Consider the following 18,872-nt stretch of genomic DNA (forward strand, 5'->3'; position numbering starts at 1 on the left):
AAACAGTGACCCTAATTTGGATGAACTAAGTTAAATTTTTAGTATGAGCCTCTCTCAAGTCACATACTTTTCGTTGTGGCATGGGGGCACTGTCAAAAAAAAAAAAAAAAAAAAAAAAAGAAAAATCCTCAATGTTAGGGTCTGTGTCACCTTCTGATTTCTCTAAACAGTAAGAACAACACTGCTATAATTCATGCAGCTTTGCTTTCACTTTTAAATATAAGGCATCCTCCATCACTAGCATGGTTAATCATTTTGCATGTATTTTTCAGTGCCATGACCTTGTAAGGTTGGAAAGTATTATCTAATTTTACAAGAGATAACTGAGACACCAGAATCACTTCTTGCTAGTGCTAGAAACTGTGTGATTTCATGCTGCCTCTAAGCACGTCCTTCATGTATTAAATCAGTTAGCCCATTTAACACTGGAAAGGCTTTGTGCAAGGAAGTCTTTATGCTGTCTCTACTACAGAATCCAAAAATTAAAGGACATAAAACATGTTGTCCAAGTATAACAAAACTAACTGGAAGTTTCCCTCCTGACGTACTACAGAGGATTTTTCAATTTTACAGAGGAATTTTCAATTTTACATATGAGGATGGTATGCAAAAAGAATGTAAAGGATTTAGCCAAACCTTTTTTTAAATCCTGCATAGTTCCAGCAGACTTCCTTGGCTGCAATGTAGTATCTCCTCTCATTCCCTCTGCTACGCAGGTAATGTTCAGCAATGCTCTCTGGGTTACGTTGCTCTTTGATATTCAGTTTTGGGTCTGTCATGTACGGGTCATCAAAGCTCACATAATGGTATTCATATTCACCACCTGACGTATCCTCAGCGTAATATTCTCCTGAAAAATATTCGTAGTCTCCATTGCCATGGGGAAGACCAATCACAATGGATGGCTTAAACTGCCGTGGCGAGAGTGTGTGATTTGGCAGCCCCCCGTGGCTGGCCTCACTGAGCGCCTCTGTGGTGTTGGTGCAGCACGGTGGCGCTGTGTGGTTGGCCTCAATCGGAAACAGTGCGCGGCCAAACTCTGCTGCAGGTTTGGGGAATTTCTGGGATTTTTTACTCCTTGGGCTCAACAAGTGAGCAGTTTTGGGGTATTCCTGTTTTTTCCTTCGGATCCTGATGAGGGCTCCAGATGAACTCAAAGTATCATTCCTGTTTCCCCGCTTTCCTTTCAGAGTTGGGTGCCGGTGGCTGCCTTTGCGCTTTCCTCCCATTAGACCTGAGAACCCGTCATCCTTCTTCATATGCTTATTTAGGAATAATGTACCATTTCTGCCACCACGATGGAATTTACCACTAACAGACTTATCTAAGTTTGCCTCTAATCTCAGACTCTCCTTTGCGGACACCAAATTCCATTCCTCATTTGTCATTTTGGATGAATACTTCACAGTCCTGGGCAATGATGCTTCCAGTAAGTTCTTCACTAGTGCAGGGCTGGAATTAGGTCTTACATTGCCCAAAGTATGATCTAAAGAGAAAGTATCTGTTTGTTTGTCTTTGGATAATTCGAGTTCAGAGAGGCTGGATGCATTAGACTCGTCTCCTTCTACAAAGACATCCAATTCAAGTGTCAAATTAACTGCTTGCATAGCATTTCCCTCCTTCATTTCCTCCTCTTCCAGTTCATCATCGTAATCACTTGGAAGCTGTCCATCTCCCACAGGAGTTATATTGGTGGTGTTCTCTGCGTGATGCATGGAATGAGGTGCACTTGTCTCGTCAGAAAATGAAGCATTTTTATTTCTTACATGATTTAGAAGGGCATTCATCTTTTGGATGGAGTAAAACTTAATAGCCAGTGAGCTTCGCTTTTTCCTTTTACTATTAATGCTGTCATTTCCTTTCCCTGTGCTTTCTGTTTGATGTTCCTCTGAAGAAAATTTACTGTCCTTTCCGTTAGTCAAAGGCTCTTCTGCAACTTCCATTTGGGCTTCCCCATTGCTCAGCAAGTGTTCAGCTGCAGACATGTTACTGTGATCTATTGCATAACTGCTTTGGCTTCTGTTCTCAAATACTAAGTCAGGCTTTCCATCACTGGTGCTAGCTAAAAATAAATCCTTTTCTGCTGTCACTGATGTGTAATTTGACTGGAATGTTTCAGCCTCAACTTGGGGAAGAGGAGTGGTATGAATTTCTAAGAGCTGTGTGGATTCATTGGTGTTTATAACTTTCAGACCTGAGTCACCAGCCACCGTAGAACTTGCAGCAGCGTCTTCATAGTGTTCCCAGGCCAGTGCTGTGAGGTTTTGCATTTCTTCATTTCCTTTTGACTTCCTTGAGCTTCGGATGGAGTACAGAGCAGCCAGCTCTTCCTGGTAATCATCTTCGAAATTATCTGTCTCTGCTTCTTCTCCCACATTTTCTTCAGCTGAGGTGGAAGCAGCCTTTTTATCAGTCTTCGTGTATGTGACATCTACAACTTCAAACGAAGAATAATCCTCGTATTCACATCTGGCATCTCTGAATCTCAGCCTCATGCCGTTACTCTTTTCTGGGGCACCCCAGGATGCTAAAAGCCAAGTGCCTGCAAACAAAATAAAAAAAATGTTTTTCTAATATGCAGTATTTATTGGAGCGGATATTGCCTATTGTGTAAATGGTCAGGGCAAGTTGCTGGGTTTGTTTCTACAGCAACTGTTATAGCAGACTGCTAATCCTCAGCTGGGATTCCTATGAGCTCCACTGCAGTGAAAAATAATCAATACATGTAAATAAACAATAGCAAATAAATAACAGATGGAGATCTCCAGTGATTAAGGTGCACCAAGGATCTGAGTCCAAACATATCTCATGAAAAAGAAATAAATTATATAAAGAATCCTATGTTTACAGCAGGATCCAAGATTTTGGTCTTCTGAGATAAAATTTTAATTTTAAGCTGTCTTTTATGTTACGTATATTGCCGCACACAAAGAACTCAAACAAAACAAACACTTTGAGAAAACATAGACAAACCTTTGACAAACACAGCATTTTAAAAGCTTATGAATGCATAAAGGATAGATGATCTTCAAAAAATGAAGTAACTTGAATTTCTAATATGGACATAAAATATTAAGCTGCCAATCTGAGCGTCTAAATGACTAGGTTTTGGAGGAATTATTAAACCAAGGAGGAATTATTAAATCAAGTTAGAAGATAAACTCCTCCATTTGAAACTAGGATATGCAGAGAACAAAATACAAATCCGATTCCTTAAACAGCATTAGATCAAGTTCTTTGCTTGTTGCAGCTTGCTTTTGGAACTAGCAGAAGTGATGGAAGACAGAAGGATGTCGTGTATTGGGTTTACGTGCCAAGGGTTTGGTAGCAGGGGGCTTCAGGGGTGGCCTCTGTTAGAAGAATCCAGAAGGTGTCCCATGTTAGACCCGAACCAGCTCCAGACAGTTCCAAAGGGACCTGCTGCTGGCCAGAGCTGAGCCAATAACCACTGTTGGTTTGTGCCTCTGTGAGAGCAGATTAAAGATGGATAAAACCTGCTGCACAACAGCAGCTGGGAGTGAGGAATGAGAACCAGCCCTGCAGCCCCTGCTACCAGTTGCAGCCCTGCAACTGGTGAAGTTGCAGCAAGTCTGCTGGAGTTACTATAATCCCCCAGACTTGAACAATAATTAAAAAAAAAAAACAACTCTTAACATACAATGCATTTTTAACTGATAAGGTCTTGAGATTGTAAGATCACTGAAAATAAACCTAGAGGACAAAAATAATCAGTTATTCAAACACACAAAAGAGAGGAAAAAAAGCACACTGATATTTTAAATAAAGATACCTAAACCCTGTGAGATTTTAAGGTGATCATTGGACAGAGTCTTCAATGAGAAACATATTTCTATCCTTTCATAGCTAATTCCTTATGTGTGGACTACATGGGTTGTAATACCACTTTTTTCAAGATCTGGTATTAATCCTAGTTAGATATTGACATAGATACTGATGAACTAATGATCTGATTCAGGCTGCCAGACTTCACTGCTGCTAAATGACCACAAGCCTAGAGGTAATACGTAGCCACTTTGTTCAATAATGACCAGTGTAATTTGACAATCTTGGCTCATTTTAGGTTACTTTGGATGGCCAAGCTGGGAATCAAAGTTGGGAATTATGCAGTGGACTTCATATTGGGTTGTTTGCATGGACAGTCTTAAAATGCCTTAAAGCAATCGTTGCTAACCCTAATTCTAACTGTGAAGTGAAAAAAAAACAAAAACAAAACAAGAAAAACACAAACAACCACTATGCTATGTGCTTAGCCAACAAAACTGTATACATATCAGTAGCATTGGGGAATGATTCATGATTTTATGCCACTATGTTTATCTGAAAACCTTTTCAATCTGGATACATCTTTACAGACTAGAGAATAAAATAGTATCTTAGAGGAGCTGTCAAATAAACACTGCAGTCTTGCCACTTACCAACATTGTCCATTTCTACTGTGACTGATTCTCCACTCATTGGGAAAATGTTCAACACATCTTCGTATTTTCCTTTATACAGGAAAGCATGCCCAGAAAGACGAACAGAGACAATGTCATCATGAGTGCCAACACTGGAGAAATGCCACTGAACCACGTTATCTTGGCAAAATCCAAGGATTTCACTGCTGTCAGACACATAGCCATTTATTGCTAAAACGAAAGCAAAATAAAAGGTGGCTCAATATTTTCATGCCTCACCAATATTAAAACTAAAGAGCAAGACTTTGAAAGTCTCTCGTTCTTCAATGTCAGTCCACTGAATGGGACTCATATTTACACTCAAAGAGAGACTGGCACAGGGCTGAAACCCCAATAGCCTTGATGGGGATTCCAACTCTGGAAACAGCATCTCCAAATTAGCAGAGAACTGCATCAAAATTGAATAACTTTTGCCTTTGCCTTGGGTTGAAAGCCAGCCCAGTGTTGGCAACAGAATTCCCTGATTGCACTACATCTGTGAACAATCAATCACTGAATGCTCAGGCTCACATGAGCTTTCATAATCTTCAGTTTGATATCCCACTCACTGTGCATTATGTTCGAGTTATAGAACTTGGGGTCATCCCTCTTAACAGTGGCAGGGCTGCTGCAATATTCCTTGATGTTATCTTCTATGTACCAGCTCTTATTTTCATCAAACACAGCAAACATTGCATGCTGCTCCCCATCTGCCTTTTTCTGGAAGACAACCAACAGAGCACAATTGCATTTTATGAGCAGAGGCACTTATTCAAGTACTCAATTCTACTATCTTATTTACTATGTAAACAACGTCAGCTTCAACAGAGTTGTGGTAAGTGTGATTCAAGGGGTCAATGAAAGGGAGTAGAGGGTCAGGACTTCAGGATGACAGTGCAGCAGCCAGCCTGAGGTGGAGCACTGAGCGAGCCACTAGCACTACTTACATGCAGATGGTATGCAACAGGGCAGTTTGTAAAAGGACCAGCCTTCTGGTTTGACCTGAGCACAAGTTTTTGACATTTTTTTTCTCCAAAGCAATGCTCCAGTCTTTGCCAGCAAGATTTCAATGAATGGCAAATAGAGAATCAGTCTCCCAGAACTCTCCCATCCTGTCGCATTGCTTTAGATTTAGTGATGCCTGAGACTGTCATGGATGTAACTCAATAGGGTCTGACAGACAAGAACCAGCTCAGGTCTGAACGTCTTTAGAGTATGAAGGCATAATAGCAGCAGGAAAAATTAGCATCAAGTCTAGGAACAGACTTGTAAATCAGGCTGACTTCTTGTTGAAATGCTGCTTTAAGAAAATCAGAATATAATTCGTCCACAACTGTGGATGATTACTACATCTTCAAGTGATTTCTTCAGAAAAATATTAGTTTGATTGCTCTTCATGAGACACTTCTCTAAATCAAAGCAAAACCAAATTTCACTGTAGATAAATTAATAAGCAAAATCTCTCCAAAAGGTTGCCAGACACGTTACCTGCACACCCTTCTGCGTCAGTGCTTCACTTTTGCAGATCAGAAGTGGGCCAATCAGTCCAGATGCTATATCTCTCTCAATATCTACAGCACTATGATATAGCCTAGTAATACACTGTGCATCCCGTGCAGTGGGTTGATCTGTTTTAGCAATTTGCCATTCATAAGTGTAGGTATTCCCTGGTTGAATTCCTTTACTCTGGGTGTCATTGCCTAAGGAAAAAATAAAGAGGGAAAACAATAATGATACAAACTTACAGACAGACCTTTATACAGCGTCAGGTTGCACCCTTTAATGAAATTGGTGTAGTTATACCATTTCAAGCTACCTCTGAGGTAAATTCAGCAGGAACATTTGGGTCTTTCTAAAATCACAAGCAAGAACAGAAAATCAAGACACCAAAAAAAGAACAGTTGTTTATGCTTTGCACATACTACCCTGGTTTCTCTATAAAGCAACATTAACAGGTCAGCAGAGGCAGAGCATAGAATTCAGGTCTCCTAAACATGCATTCCTATCTACAGCATCTCTTTCAAAGCAATGAGACCCTCTGCAACAGTTAGTGGTATGTAAAACATGACCCACAGATTTCTTACTTGTGGGATCCAGAGGATAATTAGCTCCTTCTGCGTTCTTTGAAAGTGTCACTCCGTGGAAGTAAATACTGTAGGGTCGACTGGCTTTGTTTTTGAACACAATCTGTATTGATAGACAAAACAAGACAAAAATAATTCAGTACCCCACAAATCTGTGTCCAAACATATAACCAAAAGATTCAACTACAGTAGAATTTGCCTGGTTTCAGCTCTGGAAGAGCTCGAAAGGCACAGGGATACCTTAAATATTGTCTGACATTATAAATCCAATGTCTAAAGGCTGCTGGTACTTGTCAGGATCTCGCAAATTCTACACTTTGTAGAGTCCATTAAGTGAAATTCAGCTTCTTACACAAACTTTCTGGAAAACTTAAAAAGAACACTTGTTCTTCCAGATTCTAGGCACATACTGCTTCAGGAAATACTTGGAATTATTGACTTAAATTCTTAATTACCTACAGTATGAGAGAAGTCTGACTTAAAAGTCTGTCTTTTCCCGGACTCCAGGAATCAAAGGGGAGGTGAGCAAAAAGGTAAGATGTCCTATCTACTCATGATAAAATCAGGGAAAAAAAAGGAAGGAACACCGTGCTAAATTCAGATTCAGAATCATGGTAGCAACGAAAGGCCAGGAAACCTTGTGATGTATCCCTAAGTGACAACCAAAAGGCAGGTGGATGTGATACTGCAAAACAGCAGCACAAGCCTATGATGCTTTGTAGTTTCATTTGATAACTCAGTAAAAGAACATTTAACTATTAAAAGTTCGTAACATTGTCTAAAACAGCCAGAAAAAAAAAAAAAAAGAAAGAAAAAAAAAAGAGTGAGCATATCATTAATTTCAGCCTCAGATCTACATTTCCCCAGAAGTCCAACAGGGTCTGACTTTTTAAATTTTGGACCACTGTCAACATAAAAATATACTTCACAAAAAGTGTAAATGAATAGTGTTTGTAAAATAAAGCACAATCATGGAAATTATGGACAGAATGTTGAAAAAATTAACCTAAACACTATCACGCATCATTATACCTTTTAATAAGGCCAATATTTATAACACTAGCTATATGATTTGTCAAAAAATAATCAAACTAGTTCTCATGTAACTGTGCCCAACAGAAAAATTATGCTATAGTATATATCTCTGAATTTATGTTACTTACTTTAACTTTGTCATTAAGTTGAGCTCTTATAGTTGGGCCCAAGATCCCAGTTTCCTTGGGACGAGGGTTTTCCAGACGTTTGGTGAAGGTGCCATCAGTATATTGCCTAAAAATAGCCTTTTTATACTTTTTACCAATGAGATTCGAGAAGTTGTCCAAGTGCTGTGCTTTATAGTGTCTTAAAAATAAAGGAAAAGACAAACTGATCAATAAAATTTGAATAGTGGATGCAAGCTGCTACATAACAACAGATTATGTTGGAAAATCTTTTTCACTGTGAGGTTAAAAAGGTGCCCAGGCTGAGGAGTCCCCAGCCTTGAAAATTCAATGATATGCAACCTGGTCTAATTTTGCAGTTGGAAATAACTGATGTTGGCACGGCTTTGAGTACAATTTCAGGTGAGACAACCCCCAGAGGTCCTCTCCAACCTGAATTATTCTGTGATTTTGTACTAACATTCTCTATTATGTTGACAAAATATTATTTTACCTGTCAAGGCTGTCTGGAATATTTGGGGCATAATCCCAAATGATTTCTTCTGCAGCAATGAAATATTCCCAGTTCTTGACCATACGGCGCTCTTTATAGGAGAGACGACTCTTCTTCGCCTCTTTGTCCCCACAGTCTCTTATGGTGAGGTAGCCATGCATTCCAGCTAGTTGAAAAAAAAGAGTACCACAGTGATTTTTCCATTTTATGAAATCTTACCATTTCAATTGCATTTCTCATCTCTTCAGCTAAGGTGGCCTGCAAGCATTGGTCCACAACTGTTATCTTCTCAGGCTTAAAAAAGCTGCATCCATATAGGTTATATGGATGGGGAGGCCTCTAAGGAAACCATATTAATCAAACTGAATACAGCAGCTCTCTCAACTAATCCTTTTTGAAAAAGGCTGAACTGATAGAAAGTTACTTTTCCTCCTTCCTGCCCCCCTTCAAAATATATGTCTTCCAGCTCTCATAAGACAGATTTCTCTCATTCTTTAAAACAGAGTTTTGATCACTAATTATACCCACTTTCAAATGACAAGGAGCAAGTATTTTCTTTACATTGAGTGGTCCATAGCTAAAAGTGTTCAGTTTCTCAGGAAACAGGCAGTTCCTCACTTATTTTATAATGTTGCTCATCTGAGCAGCTCACAAACTTAGAAGCTCAAGTTCAGATTCACTGCTGCTCTGTGATCTGCACACAGCAGTAAAGCTGCAGGTAAGAACACCTTTTAGTTCATCTTACAGTTCCAGCTCCAACAAAATGCCCTGTTCTCTGCTGGTTTCTTAGTGAAATGACAACCATCTGAAACACGGTTACTGTACCACTGCAGAACAGAAGCTCTTTGGGACATAAAGAAGAAGAGGACAACTCTACAGTTGCCTAATAAATAGATGTTTCCTTGCCTTGCAGGTGCTTTTGGACGAGAGAAGAAATCAGCCACCTTCCTTCTTCGCTCACTGTCATGTTTACTGTGGTTGATGCTCCTCCCACTAGGTTAACAGTAGAAATTCGGTGATGTCTTTGCTCCATGGCCTGGCCATTGATGTGAATAGAGAAAATTTCTGGCTTGGAACTCATTCCTATCAAATGCCAGCTAATGTTGTCATATGCACAAGCCTCTAAATCTGAAAGAAAAGTGAGAGTAGTGTTCAGAATATAGGCAAATCATACAAATTACCCATGCCACACTAGGTGTGAAATGAGTCTTTGCTCAAAACATTAAATAAATCTCTGATACCTGTGGTTAGCAATTGCAACAAGAGGAAGATTCAGAAGCTTGCAGTGGAAGATACATGTAGATATTTAAATCTTACGTGCAAGTGACAACCTGACTTATAGTGAGATGAAGGAGGAAGAAAGCCAGTAGCTCTCTTTCAGAGCACCAAACTGTCCTTGTTTGAAAAAATGATCCAAGCTAAAGAATGATGCTGTGTGTAGTGGACATAATGTAGTGAAAGTAACCATCCTATCCAGTATTTGTTTAAAACAAAACAAAACACTCTAAACAGTCATTTATTTGCTTGATGGACTGGATGGAGGTATGAAAGTAGTTCCTTAGGATAAGGGGAAACAGTAGCAACAAAATCATCCTATTACTACCCTCAAGGTCTTCCCACTTAATTATCTGATTTAACAGCAACCGATTTTTCACTTACAGGAAGTTTTCCATTTACTATGTTCCACATGCTTTAAAATCAGCAGTTTGCCTAGCCACATCACTATTTCCCCATTAGCTGAGTAAAAAATATTTTATTTTTTATTTAAGTTAGTAATCCTGTTCTTCTTATCAGCAATATAGCATAACTTCCTTCTAGCCGCATTCATTTCATATTCACATTCAGTCTTCATTAATGTTCATTTCACATCACACAAGCTTTGAGTAGTACCTGGTAATGTTCCATTAGCATACCCATTAATTGTGTATTTGAGTGATGCTGATCTTTGCCAACTCTTGTTTTCATCAAAAACACCAAACATGAGTACATACTCCTTGTCAAAAAGTTTCTGGGACCCATCCTCATTGAGGCTTCCTATGAAGAAGAAAGAAACAACAGATCTCAATTTGAAGCAGAAGTAGAGTAGTTTCCACATCAATGTAACGGCATTTCTGTGTATTTAATGAGCTTGCTTCATTTGTTACCATGTGCTGGCTGAGCTTGCCCAAGAACCAAAGATCTTAATAATGATCATAAACTAATTTGACTTCTCCACTGCTTTTGGGTTTGGGTAACCATGGAACCAAAGTCTCTAATATCCAAGGGAAGATTAAAAACATGCAATGAATTGACTCTGACAACTCTGGCAATGCGCTGCAGATAGCACCTTAATGAATGGGAGAATCAAACAGCCTTCTGTCCACAGTCGGACTCTGGCTTCTCTTCTGAGATACACGGCAAAGAGAAGAATGATGTCTGAGCCATCTGCAGTGTGAACACTGCCTTCTCAAGCACCACAATGAGATCATCAGTTCCTTTAAAAAGCAAAAAAACTTCTGCGTATAAAAGAATCACAAATACCGCAGAATTGGATCAGTTATAGGAAGCTATTAAGTTGAGTTTGTGATGCAGGTGAGATTTCTATCCATAAGCAGAATTAATTTTAGGCATAATTAACTGCCACACAGAACTGGTGTGATTTCACCAATTCTTTCTATAGATTGCTCAGATCAAAAACTTCAATTTGCTACTTTCAGTAAATGTACATAATTAAAGACTAAAATGTATGTTATTTGGACTGCCGGAACTGAAAATTTGTGAGGTTACAGATTATTCTACTTAGGAGGAAGCACCTGCAGTGGAAACAGCTATCTTTATATAATTCTTTCACTTTTATCAGGCTACAAACTCCTGTATTCTTGCAAAGAAGGACTCTCAGATCAACAGAGGAATTTATCTGCTTGTCATACAAAGAATATTCATTCAGTCAATGCATTAACTCAAAAGTCCCCTTTTCTAACCTTCCCACATTACACAATCTATGATGCTCATAATGTGTCAGACTGTAGTGGGTTAACCCCAACCAGTAGGCAAGCCCCCACACAGCTGCTGGCTCACTTCCTGCCCATCCCCTGCAGCAGGATGGAAGACAGAACAGAAAGAAGAATAAAAAAAAAAAAACACTTGTAGGTTAAGATAGCGGTAAATTAAGGAAAAAGGAAAAAATGATCAAACAAAAAAATGAATGCAAAAATGAACAAAATCACTCATCATCTCCCGCAGGCAGACCAATGCCAGCCAGTCTAAGCAAAATTCACCTTGGAAGCCAATGCCACCTCCACCCACCGCTTCTTTGTCCTCTACCTCCATTTTTTATTGTAGAGCATGATGTTACATGGTAGGGAATATCTTTTACTAATTTGGTTCAGCTTGTCAGCTGTGTCCCCTCCCAAACACTTGCTCACCCCAAGTCAGTTTGCTGGACAGGGTAGAGCTGGAAAAAGAGGAAGTCTTGATGCCATGCAGACATGCAGGACCAGCAAAGCTGCACCAGGTCAGACTGGACATTATGAAAAATTTATTCACTGTGAGGGTGGTCAAACACAGAAGCTTCCCAGGAAGGTGGCAGATGCCCATGTCTGCCAGCATTCAAGAGGCATTTGGATAATGCTCTTGATAACGTAACGTTTAGTTAGCAGTCAGTCAGTTGGACTAAGTGATCCCTTCCAACTAATTACTGTGTTCTGTTCTAATACTAAAAGCACCAATTCTCAATAAATAAATAAATAAATAAAACTTCAGGAGGATCATGGTTAGTACTAATGACACTCCTGTTCAGTAATAATGAGTAGGCAAGTTCTGCAATTGAACAGATGTCTGTCAGTGAGAAGAGTGCCCTTGTATAATCCTTTCCTTGTACAGGAAAGGGTCAAGATCCAAGTCCATGCCATCTGCTGTCTATAAAACATGTTTGACTTGAACATTAATATTATTAAAAAATAAGCCTACATTACCTTACAGTAGTCAAAGTGTTTCATTACCTTTCCTGCAGATAAGCAGTGCTCCAATCAGACCAGAGTTAAAATCCATTGCCACATTCTCATGAGAATAATAAGCATAAGTAAGACAAGGAAGGTCAGCTTCTCTTGGACCAACTTCTTCTGTTATCTCCCACACATATGTGTAGACCTGGCCTGGAAGCACAGCATCATCTTGTTTTTCTACAGATGACGTTCTGTCATCGTACAGGGAGCCTGCCAAGAAAAGTCAGTAGGGTCACATGAAGATAAAGAATAATTAAAGCATGAGGTAAGTAAAGCTCATACAATCAATTTCAAAAGTCTGATTTCTATTTTGCCATATACATAGGAACAACTCATGTCTATTCACATTGTGTAGGGGAGCATAGGGAAGAGTACCTATTCAATTCTTCTGTTTCTTACAAATCTAAAATTTCCTGGGACTTTTTTTCACTGCCAAAAGGTGGGGCTCTCTGATGGTCTGACCAGGGTTAGGATGGCATGAAGCTGTCTCTGCTCACTTAATCCTTTGTGGATGTATTTGTGGATAAATACTACCCATTTTGTCATCTTTCTAATCATCTCTAATAAAGCCATCATGCAGACAAGCACTGGCTTGCTGCCTTAGACTTTCTGTGCACTGGATATCAGTGATCTCTCGTATCTATGCCTACCCAGTACCCCCCTCCCCAATACCGTATGACAAAGGGGAGTCAGAGGATGAAAATTTTAGGTGCAAAAGGCATATTAATAGGATAGTCAAACTGAATTACCTATCATACCCAATAACATATTTTGTCCAACCCCATGAGATGAAGGCAAAACTCCTTTTGCAGTCATATAATAAAGAAAGCCTTGAATAAGTTTGAAAACTGCAGTTTAGAGCTCTGGTTCAGCACCTAGGGCAAGGCAATCCAAGAAACACAGTCAATCACTCCAACTCACTGCGTTAGAGCAGACATTTAACTGTCAGTTTGTAGACTCATCATAAGATCATAAACTGTGTCAATGAGTTTACATTTCCTTAAATAAATCATTTTGCAGTTATGGGATGAATTGTCTCAGAAAACTTTGTGGGTCTTCACTCCAAATAGTATGTGAGGGAGCAAGACAACGTTCTGAGTTTCACTTGCTTCACACACAGCTAACCACCTACTCGATTCAAAGGTCAAAAGCTGTCAGATCCCCATGTATGTACAAATCCATTCATGGACTGTTTGCTTTCTCAGTGTTTGCTTCTGCAAATCAGTGTTGTTCTGAAAAGCTTTTAAAGTTTACAATTCTTTTCTCTTCCTCCTCCTTCATCAAAACCTGCTCCAGGAAGGAAAGTCCAGAAGACCTAAAGAAACTCTAGCCTCAACACTTCCCTGGGCCACCTTCTTCCTTGCTAGAATATCCACAGCTAAAGCTCTTTGAGAAGTAATATCCCAGACTACCCCTTAAATTGTCCTTACATTAAACTCTGTTCTACTCTTTATTTGGTTATTAGATGAAGGTAAATGGCCAGATAGCATCAAGTTGAGCAATAAAAAGCTAGTTCTGCCCAGATGGGGTTCAATTGTTGTACTCTGGAAAACCAATGGACTATATCAGTGTTATCCAAACATGCACGTTCAGGTTCTGCTGGGAAATACAGCCCACTGCCCTTCAACTCCCTTTGCTTCCTCAGGTTCCTGAGGAGCAAAAAGTATTAGACACACAGACAGGGGAACTGGTCAGGAGAATGTACATGTCAAAAGACACTCATATTCCTCGTATTATATCGATGAACAAGGAGCTAACTGAGTGTGAAGTTTTAATCCACAATCAACATATATTTGTGTTACACATAACCCCAAACATTGGTCTGGGGCCCCTTCTATATTTCATGCAATAGTCTAAAAGAATAAGACATAGATCTTTTATAGCATTTACCTTCTGCCTTTTTATTGTAAACTAAGCCCTGGGGATGAATACTGACCGGCTTGTCAGCCATATTCTTAAAGTGAACTACTAAAGTATCTCCGACTTCAGCACGCAGAGTTGGTCCGAGAAGTCCTGTAGATATTCAAGATAAGAAAAGAGGAAACTGTGAGCAAAACAGTCTGTTTAGAGAAAGGAAGAGTTCTCCATCAGAGAGTGTGAGCTCTGCTAAAGTACAAGTTGCACAAAATATAGACAGGAATATAATACCATTGCAATGAACCTTTACCCATAAAAAGGGACATGGGAGGTGTAAAGCATGCAGTTCACAGTCATTAATGTTATGAATTGTGTATCTGGAAACTAACACAAAGAAAAAGCTATTTTCCAGATACAAAGTATTTATCAACAGGTTCACATTGAGGATCACTGGGAATTTCTAGGGATCCTTCACATAGAATTCAATCATACAGTTTCAGGAAGGCAGATTAAGAGTTTATAAAGGCATTCAAACATTTAAGTAACACTCTCTGTGTCATAAGTCACAGACAAAAAGATCCAAACATGTAATCCAAATAAATAATTGGTTTCATATTGCAATTTCTTTATGCATAGCCTGCAACAGGTCTTAAGAGGGAGTTATATCCCTTCTTAAAAGGGATCACTAAGGCAACCTTTGGACTGTTAGTCTTTTCTTGTAAACCATTTTGTAAATTTCTTCCTTTGTAAAGAAAAAGCACTTTCAGAAAGTATAGGAGAACACACGTTCTGGAAAGAATCGGATCATAGACTAGACCTTTCAGGCTGACTTGTAACAATTTGATATCACAAACCTCACATTTGCTTTGAAATTTAGATGGTTTCAACCATCTAGAAGTTATTTATGAAGCACAGATAGACTATATAAGTACCCTGCATAAGTACAATGCTCATGTATAGCATAAGAATTTGCTTCCATCCATTTAAAGTGTCTTCAAGCAGTAAAGGACAGCAAAGGCAAGGGGATATTTTTCACATCTGACTTCATAGTTTGTCTCTTCCTTTCCAGTGATCTATCAGAAACACATTTTGTCTCAGACCTTAGGCCAATTCCACATGAATTTATTGGTGTCATCACTGTGACTGTGCCATGCAATTCTAAATGTGTATGGCAGGTTTCACCTGATGCTGAAAATGAAGGGAACAGCTCTGTACCATGCAATTTATTTGCAGATAGCACTGAGCCCTAGCCTCTGAAAAATCCAGCTTCTCAATGGCCTTTCAAAGCCTAGTGCACTGTAGATAAAGACCTCATCCCCTGTGTCTATTTGGTTAAATGTGCAAGAACAAGCTTGCTTAGTAGCTTACTGGCTTTAAGACATGCAACAAACAAAAATAGTTCAGAACTTTTCTTTCCTGTTTACCTGCAGACTTATTTGCTGGCTTTTCTTTTTTAAAATCCACTTCGTATTCTCTGTAAGAAATTTTCTTAAACACAGGATCAGAATGTACCAATCTGAAATCAGAAGAATTGCAAAAAAATATTAGAAGGACAGATTCTCAGAGATGTCAGTGCTTTTCAACAGATATTTCAGGAAATAAATTCTGGAATTACATTTAAACACACATTTTGCTGAAGGTAAGTCACATGGTCTAACACTTTTTACTGTCTTCCCTTCTCCCTCTTACTCTATTGTCTATGACATTGTTGAGCTAGGCCATATCATACCTATTAAACGTACAATTACAGTACCTAGCACAGTTTATCCCTGATTCTGCTTGTGGTTTCTATAGTCCTTTTGATTCTGTGATGAAGACATCTTGGTTTTCTCCATTTAAGAGAAGAAGATGTCCTGACCATATTTACCTAGAAAGCACCTGACAAAACATCATGAAAAACTTGTATTTCTCTTTAGTGAGCTCCTTGTTTAAACTTTAAGACTTACCACAATAATTGCATAACAGCATAAACAGCAAGCACCTGTAGTAGTTATAACCTCTGAGACAAACATAAAACTGTTCCCTGAAAACAACTAAGAAGCTCACAGAAAGCCAAAAAATCTGCTTTTTGGGATACCAGACAATTCTTCCAAATCTTGTTACATAAATGAAATACACACCCAGTAGACCACACACTGTTTTCTCAGCAAATGTTGAAGCAAGCAGAAGGAAACCAGCACACAACATTTCCGGAATGAAAATGATGAAATGAGGGCTGAAGGAAGAATAATCTGTACTTAGTTTCGTATATATGGGCTGATTTCCTAGTACATACAATGGCTGGATCCAACAGTACTTCCACTTACTATTTTTGTAATGCTCTTTCAGTTAAGCAAGGCACGTTTGATAGTGGGAAGTTGATGGGTCTCTCGTGCACAGAGAAGCTGAGCAGAGACTATCAAGTGAACTTGCTTCAGTGGCATTCAGCATCCAGAAGGGGGAGATCTGTTTTTGTAAAGATCTTTTGTAAATACCTCTGGAACACTCTTTCACCTGCAGTTAGGCAGAAGTGGTCCATTCCTCAATTCCTTATGTTTTCTTTGAAATCACTGATAAAATTTAATTTCTTTCTTAAGGGGAAGAACACAAACCATCTTCATTGGCTGGTACTGCGCTAATGTGGCAATGTTCAATAGAATACCCATGTAAGACTATGGGGTGGAGGAGGAAACTTACTAATGCCCATTGTATTGGTAAAAGGAACACTTCACAAATCTCAGGCTGTGCAACTAAGTCTAGTTACATAACCTTCAGCAATGGCATCAGCAAATACATCATGCACAAATAATACATTTTCATTCTGTTTTGAACTATCTTATAAATATCACTCAGTCATGGTAATCGTTAAACCTATACAAAGATAAAAACACTGATGCTGAAGAGAAGTTAAGTGTCCTTAGCCTGAATGGCTGGAAGATTAAGGAAGCAGTTCAGGAATAATCCATTCTCTTTTCAGCCTCTCCAATTACTTAGAACTCCAAAAAGTAAACTATCGGATTCTTCTCTGTATTTACATATTCAGTTCCTGTTGAAATCAGAACAAGTTAGATGCCTTTGGGATTCAAGTAATTAGCCCTTCCTCAGTAAGTATCTTTGTGGAGTTTGTTTTTTTTTTTTTTTTTTTTTTGTATTTCTAAAAGTTCTACAAAGTTCATTAGATCCACACAGTATGTAACCTACTGTAAACACATACATGAGATATCTCAATAGGCACTGCTCATGAAAAACTCTTACCTAATTACAGTGTAAAAACCTCAAACTCAGGTTTGAGACAGTTACTGAATCTCTACTGCATGAAAACAATCTATCCAAAATGTGACATTTAATGAAATAGTAGTCGATGCTTATATTGATGCATTCAGTGCAGATAATATTGAAGTTCTAAATACTGAATCCACATGACCAGGTCAACAGTTACATGGCATTTGACTTCATATTCCTATGTTTAAAACCTGTATTCTTCTGTCTTGCCAGTTTGATGTTATGGTCACAGTACGCTGTATTAAACTTCCAAGGAGAAGTTTTAGAAAACACAGAAACTTTGTTTGAATTAGTTTTGAAAAAGGAATATGTAGAAAATTGGAAACTGAATTGGAAGTGTCCTTGCCACAGCATCCAGAAATCCAATACATATTAAAAAAGAAAAAAAAAATCACAGACTAAACCAAAATAAAGAAAACAAGTCATTCACTGATATATATATAAAAAAAAAAAAAAAGCTGTAATATCCAAATACACCCTTCAATGTAGGGGAATACAGAAGAATTCATCTGAGTAATTTGTACCATTTCATTTCATAGCTAGAAGCTATGTATTATGACCATAGTAAACTCAGTATAAGAACCAAGATAAATTTAAACAGAATTCTAAGTTAGGTCTAAGATCTGTCATTTGTAGCATTGCACTTGCAATGTGTGTAATTCTCAGTGTAACAGTGGTAATATAAAGAAGTTATTTACAAGCTTGATTTCTGTATGCATGTAGGTTGGCCATTCAGCAATGCTATATAAAAGAAGAGTTTTGAAATTAGGTTAAATTCACCTAAAGTATAGTAATGCTTGATCCTACAACCTTTGCTCAGCAGAACGCAGGATGAACATTTCACAAAAACTACCGAACAACTCAGAAACAACAACTAGTTCCAAAGTTCATCAGGCTTCGATTTAAGTGAAAGTGATAGTACCCAAATTAGGACCTATTTGTGAAACCTATCAGACTTTAAGGAATAATCTTATCAAATCACGGCTAAACTTAGCAATGCTCAAAATCTATGTATCTAAAAATAATGACATTTTTAAAAAAGACAAACACAGATGATGATAAAAACAAGCCCTGGTATGTATTCAACAAGTGTTCTGAAAACATAAAAATGATTCTATCAATTAATGAACAAAAAACTTTTGATACTTCCTTGTCTCCAGTTCAGATCACACAGCTCCTCTGAAGCCAACAGATCAGGCTCTGAGGTTCTCCTGAGCTCCAAAATTCTCCATGAAAATCAAAACACTTCCAGTCCCAAAAGACAACTAATTTTACCCTTCCTAACCTGTACTTTGTTACCTGGACTTCTCCTCAGGTTCTGGTTTGTAGGTCCATATTATGGTCTGAGCAGCTATATAGTGCTCCCTGATCTTTGCAGCTCCCACCACATTCTTCCCTGAGTCTGGCCACCATGAACCAAGAAGAAGCAAGAGAAAAAGACGTATGCAGTGGAGTGTCATGGTACAGATGCCTGCAGATGCTGCTCTGGAAGATGAGGCAGAAACTGCTGCTTTTATTGCTGTTGCTGCTTCCAACTTCCCCTCAGAAATGAAATAATCCTGACGCAAGAGGGTAAC

The 18,872-nt window shown here is 38.6% G+C and overlaps 1 protein-coding gene across 1 annotated transcript in view; it reads right to left on the minus strand.

Annotated features, from left to right (window-relative positions):
- F5 (coagulation factor V) overlaps window positions 1–18,872 on the minus strand; it is a 31,483-nt gene extending 12,611 nt beyond the window's left edge. Inside the window, exons 1-13 of the mRNA XM_082781683.1 lie at window positions 18,595–18,872; window positions 15,459–15,550; window positions 14,068–14,190; window positions 12,175–12,387; window positions 10,085–10,228; window positions 9,101–9,322; window positions 8,195–8,360; window positions 7,705–7,882; window positions 6,542–6,644; window positions 5,946–6,157; window positions 5,027–5,177; window positions 4,437–4,649; window positions 637–2,542 (exon numbers count right to left, since the gene is read on the minus strand). Of these exons, the coding sequence (XP_082637809.1) occupies window positions 637–2,542; window positions 4,437–4,649; window positions 5,027–5,177; window positions 5,946–6,157; window positions 6,542–6,644; window positions 7,705–7,882; window positions 8,195–8,360; window positions 9,101–9,322; window positions 10,085–10,228; window positions 12,175–12,387; window positions 14,068–14,190; window positions 15,459–15,550; window positions 18,595–18,755 (3,884 nt within the window). The 5' untranslated portion in view covers window positions 18,756–18,872. The remainder of the gene's footprint in view (window positions 1–636; window positions 2,543–4,436; window positions 4,650–5,026; window positions 5,178–5,945; window positions 6,158–6,541; window positions 6,645–7,704; window positions 7,883–8,194; window positions 8,361–9,100; window positions 9,323–10,084; window positions 10,229–12,174; window positions 12,388–14,067; window positions 14,191–15,458; window positions 15,551–18,594) is intronic.

The sequence above is a fragment of the Aythya marila genome (genome assembly GCF_965140915.1).
Source record: "Aythya marila genome assembly, chromosome: 1".
NCBI classification, from domain to species: Eukaryota; Metazoa; Chordata; class Aves; order Anseriformes; family Anatidae; genus Aythya; species Aythya marila.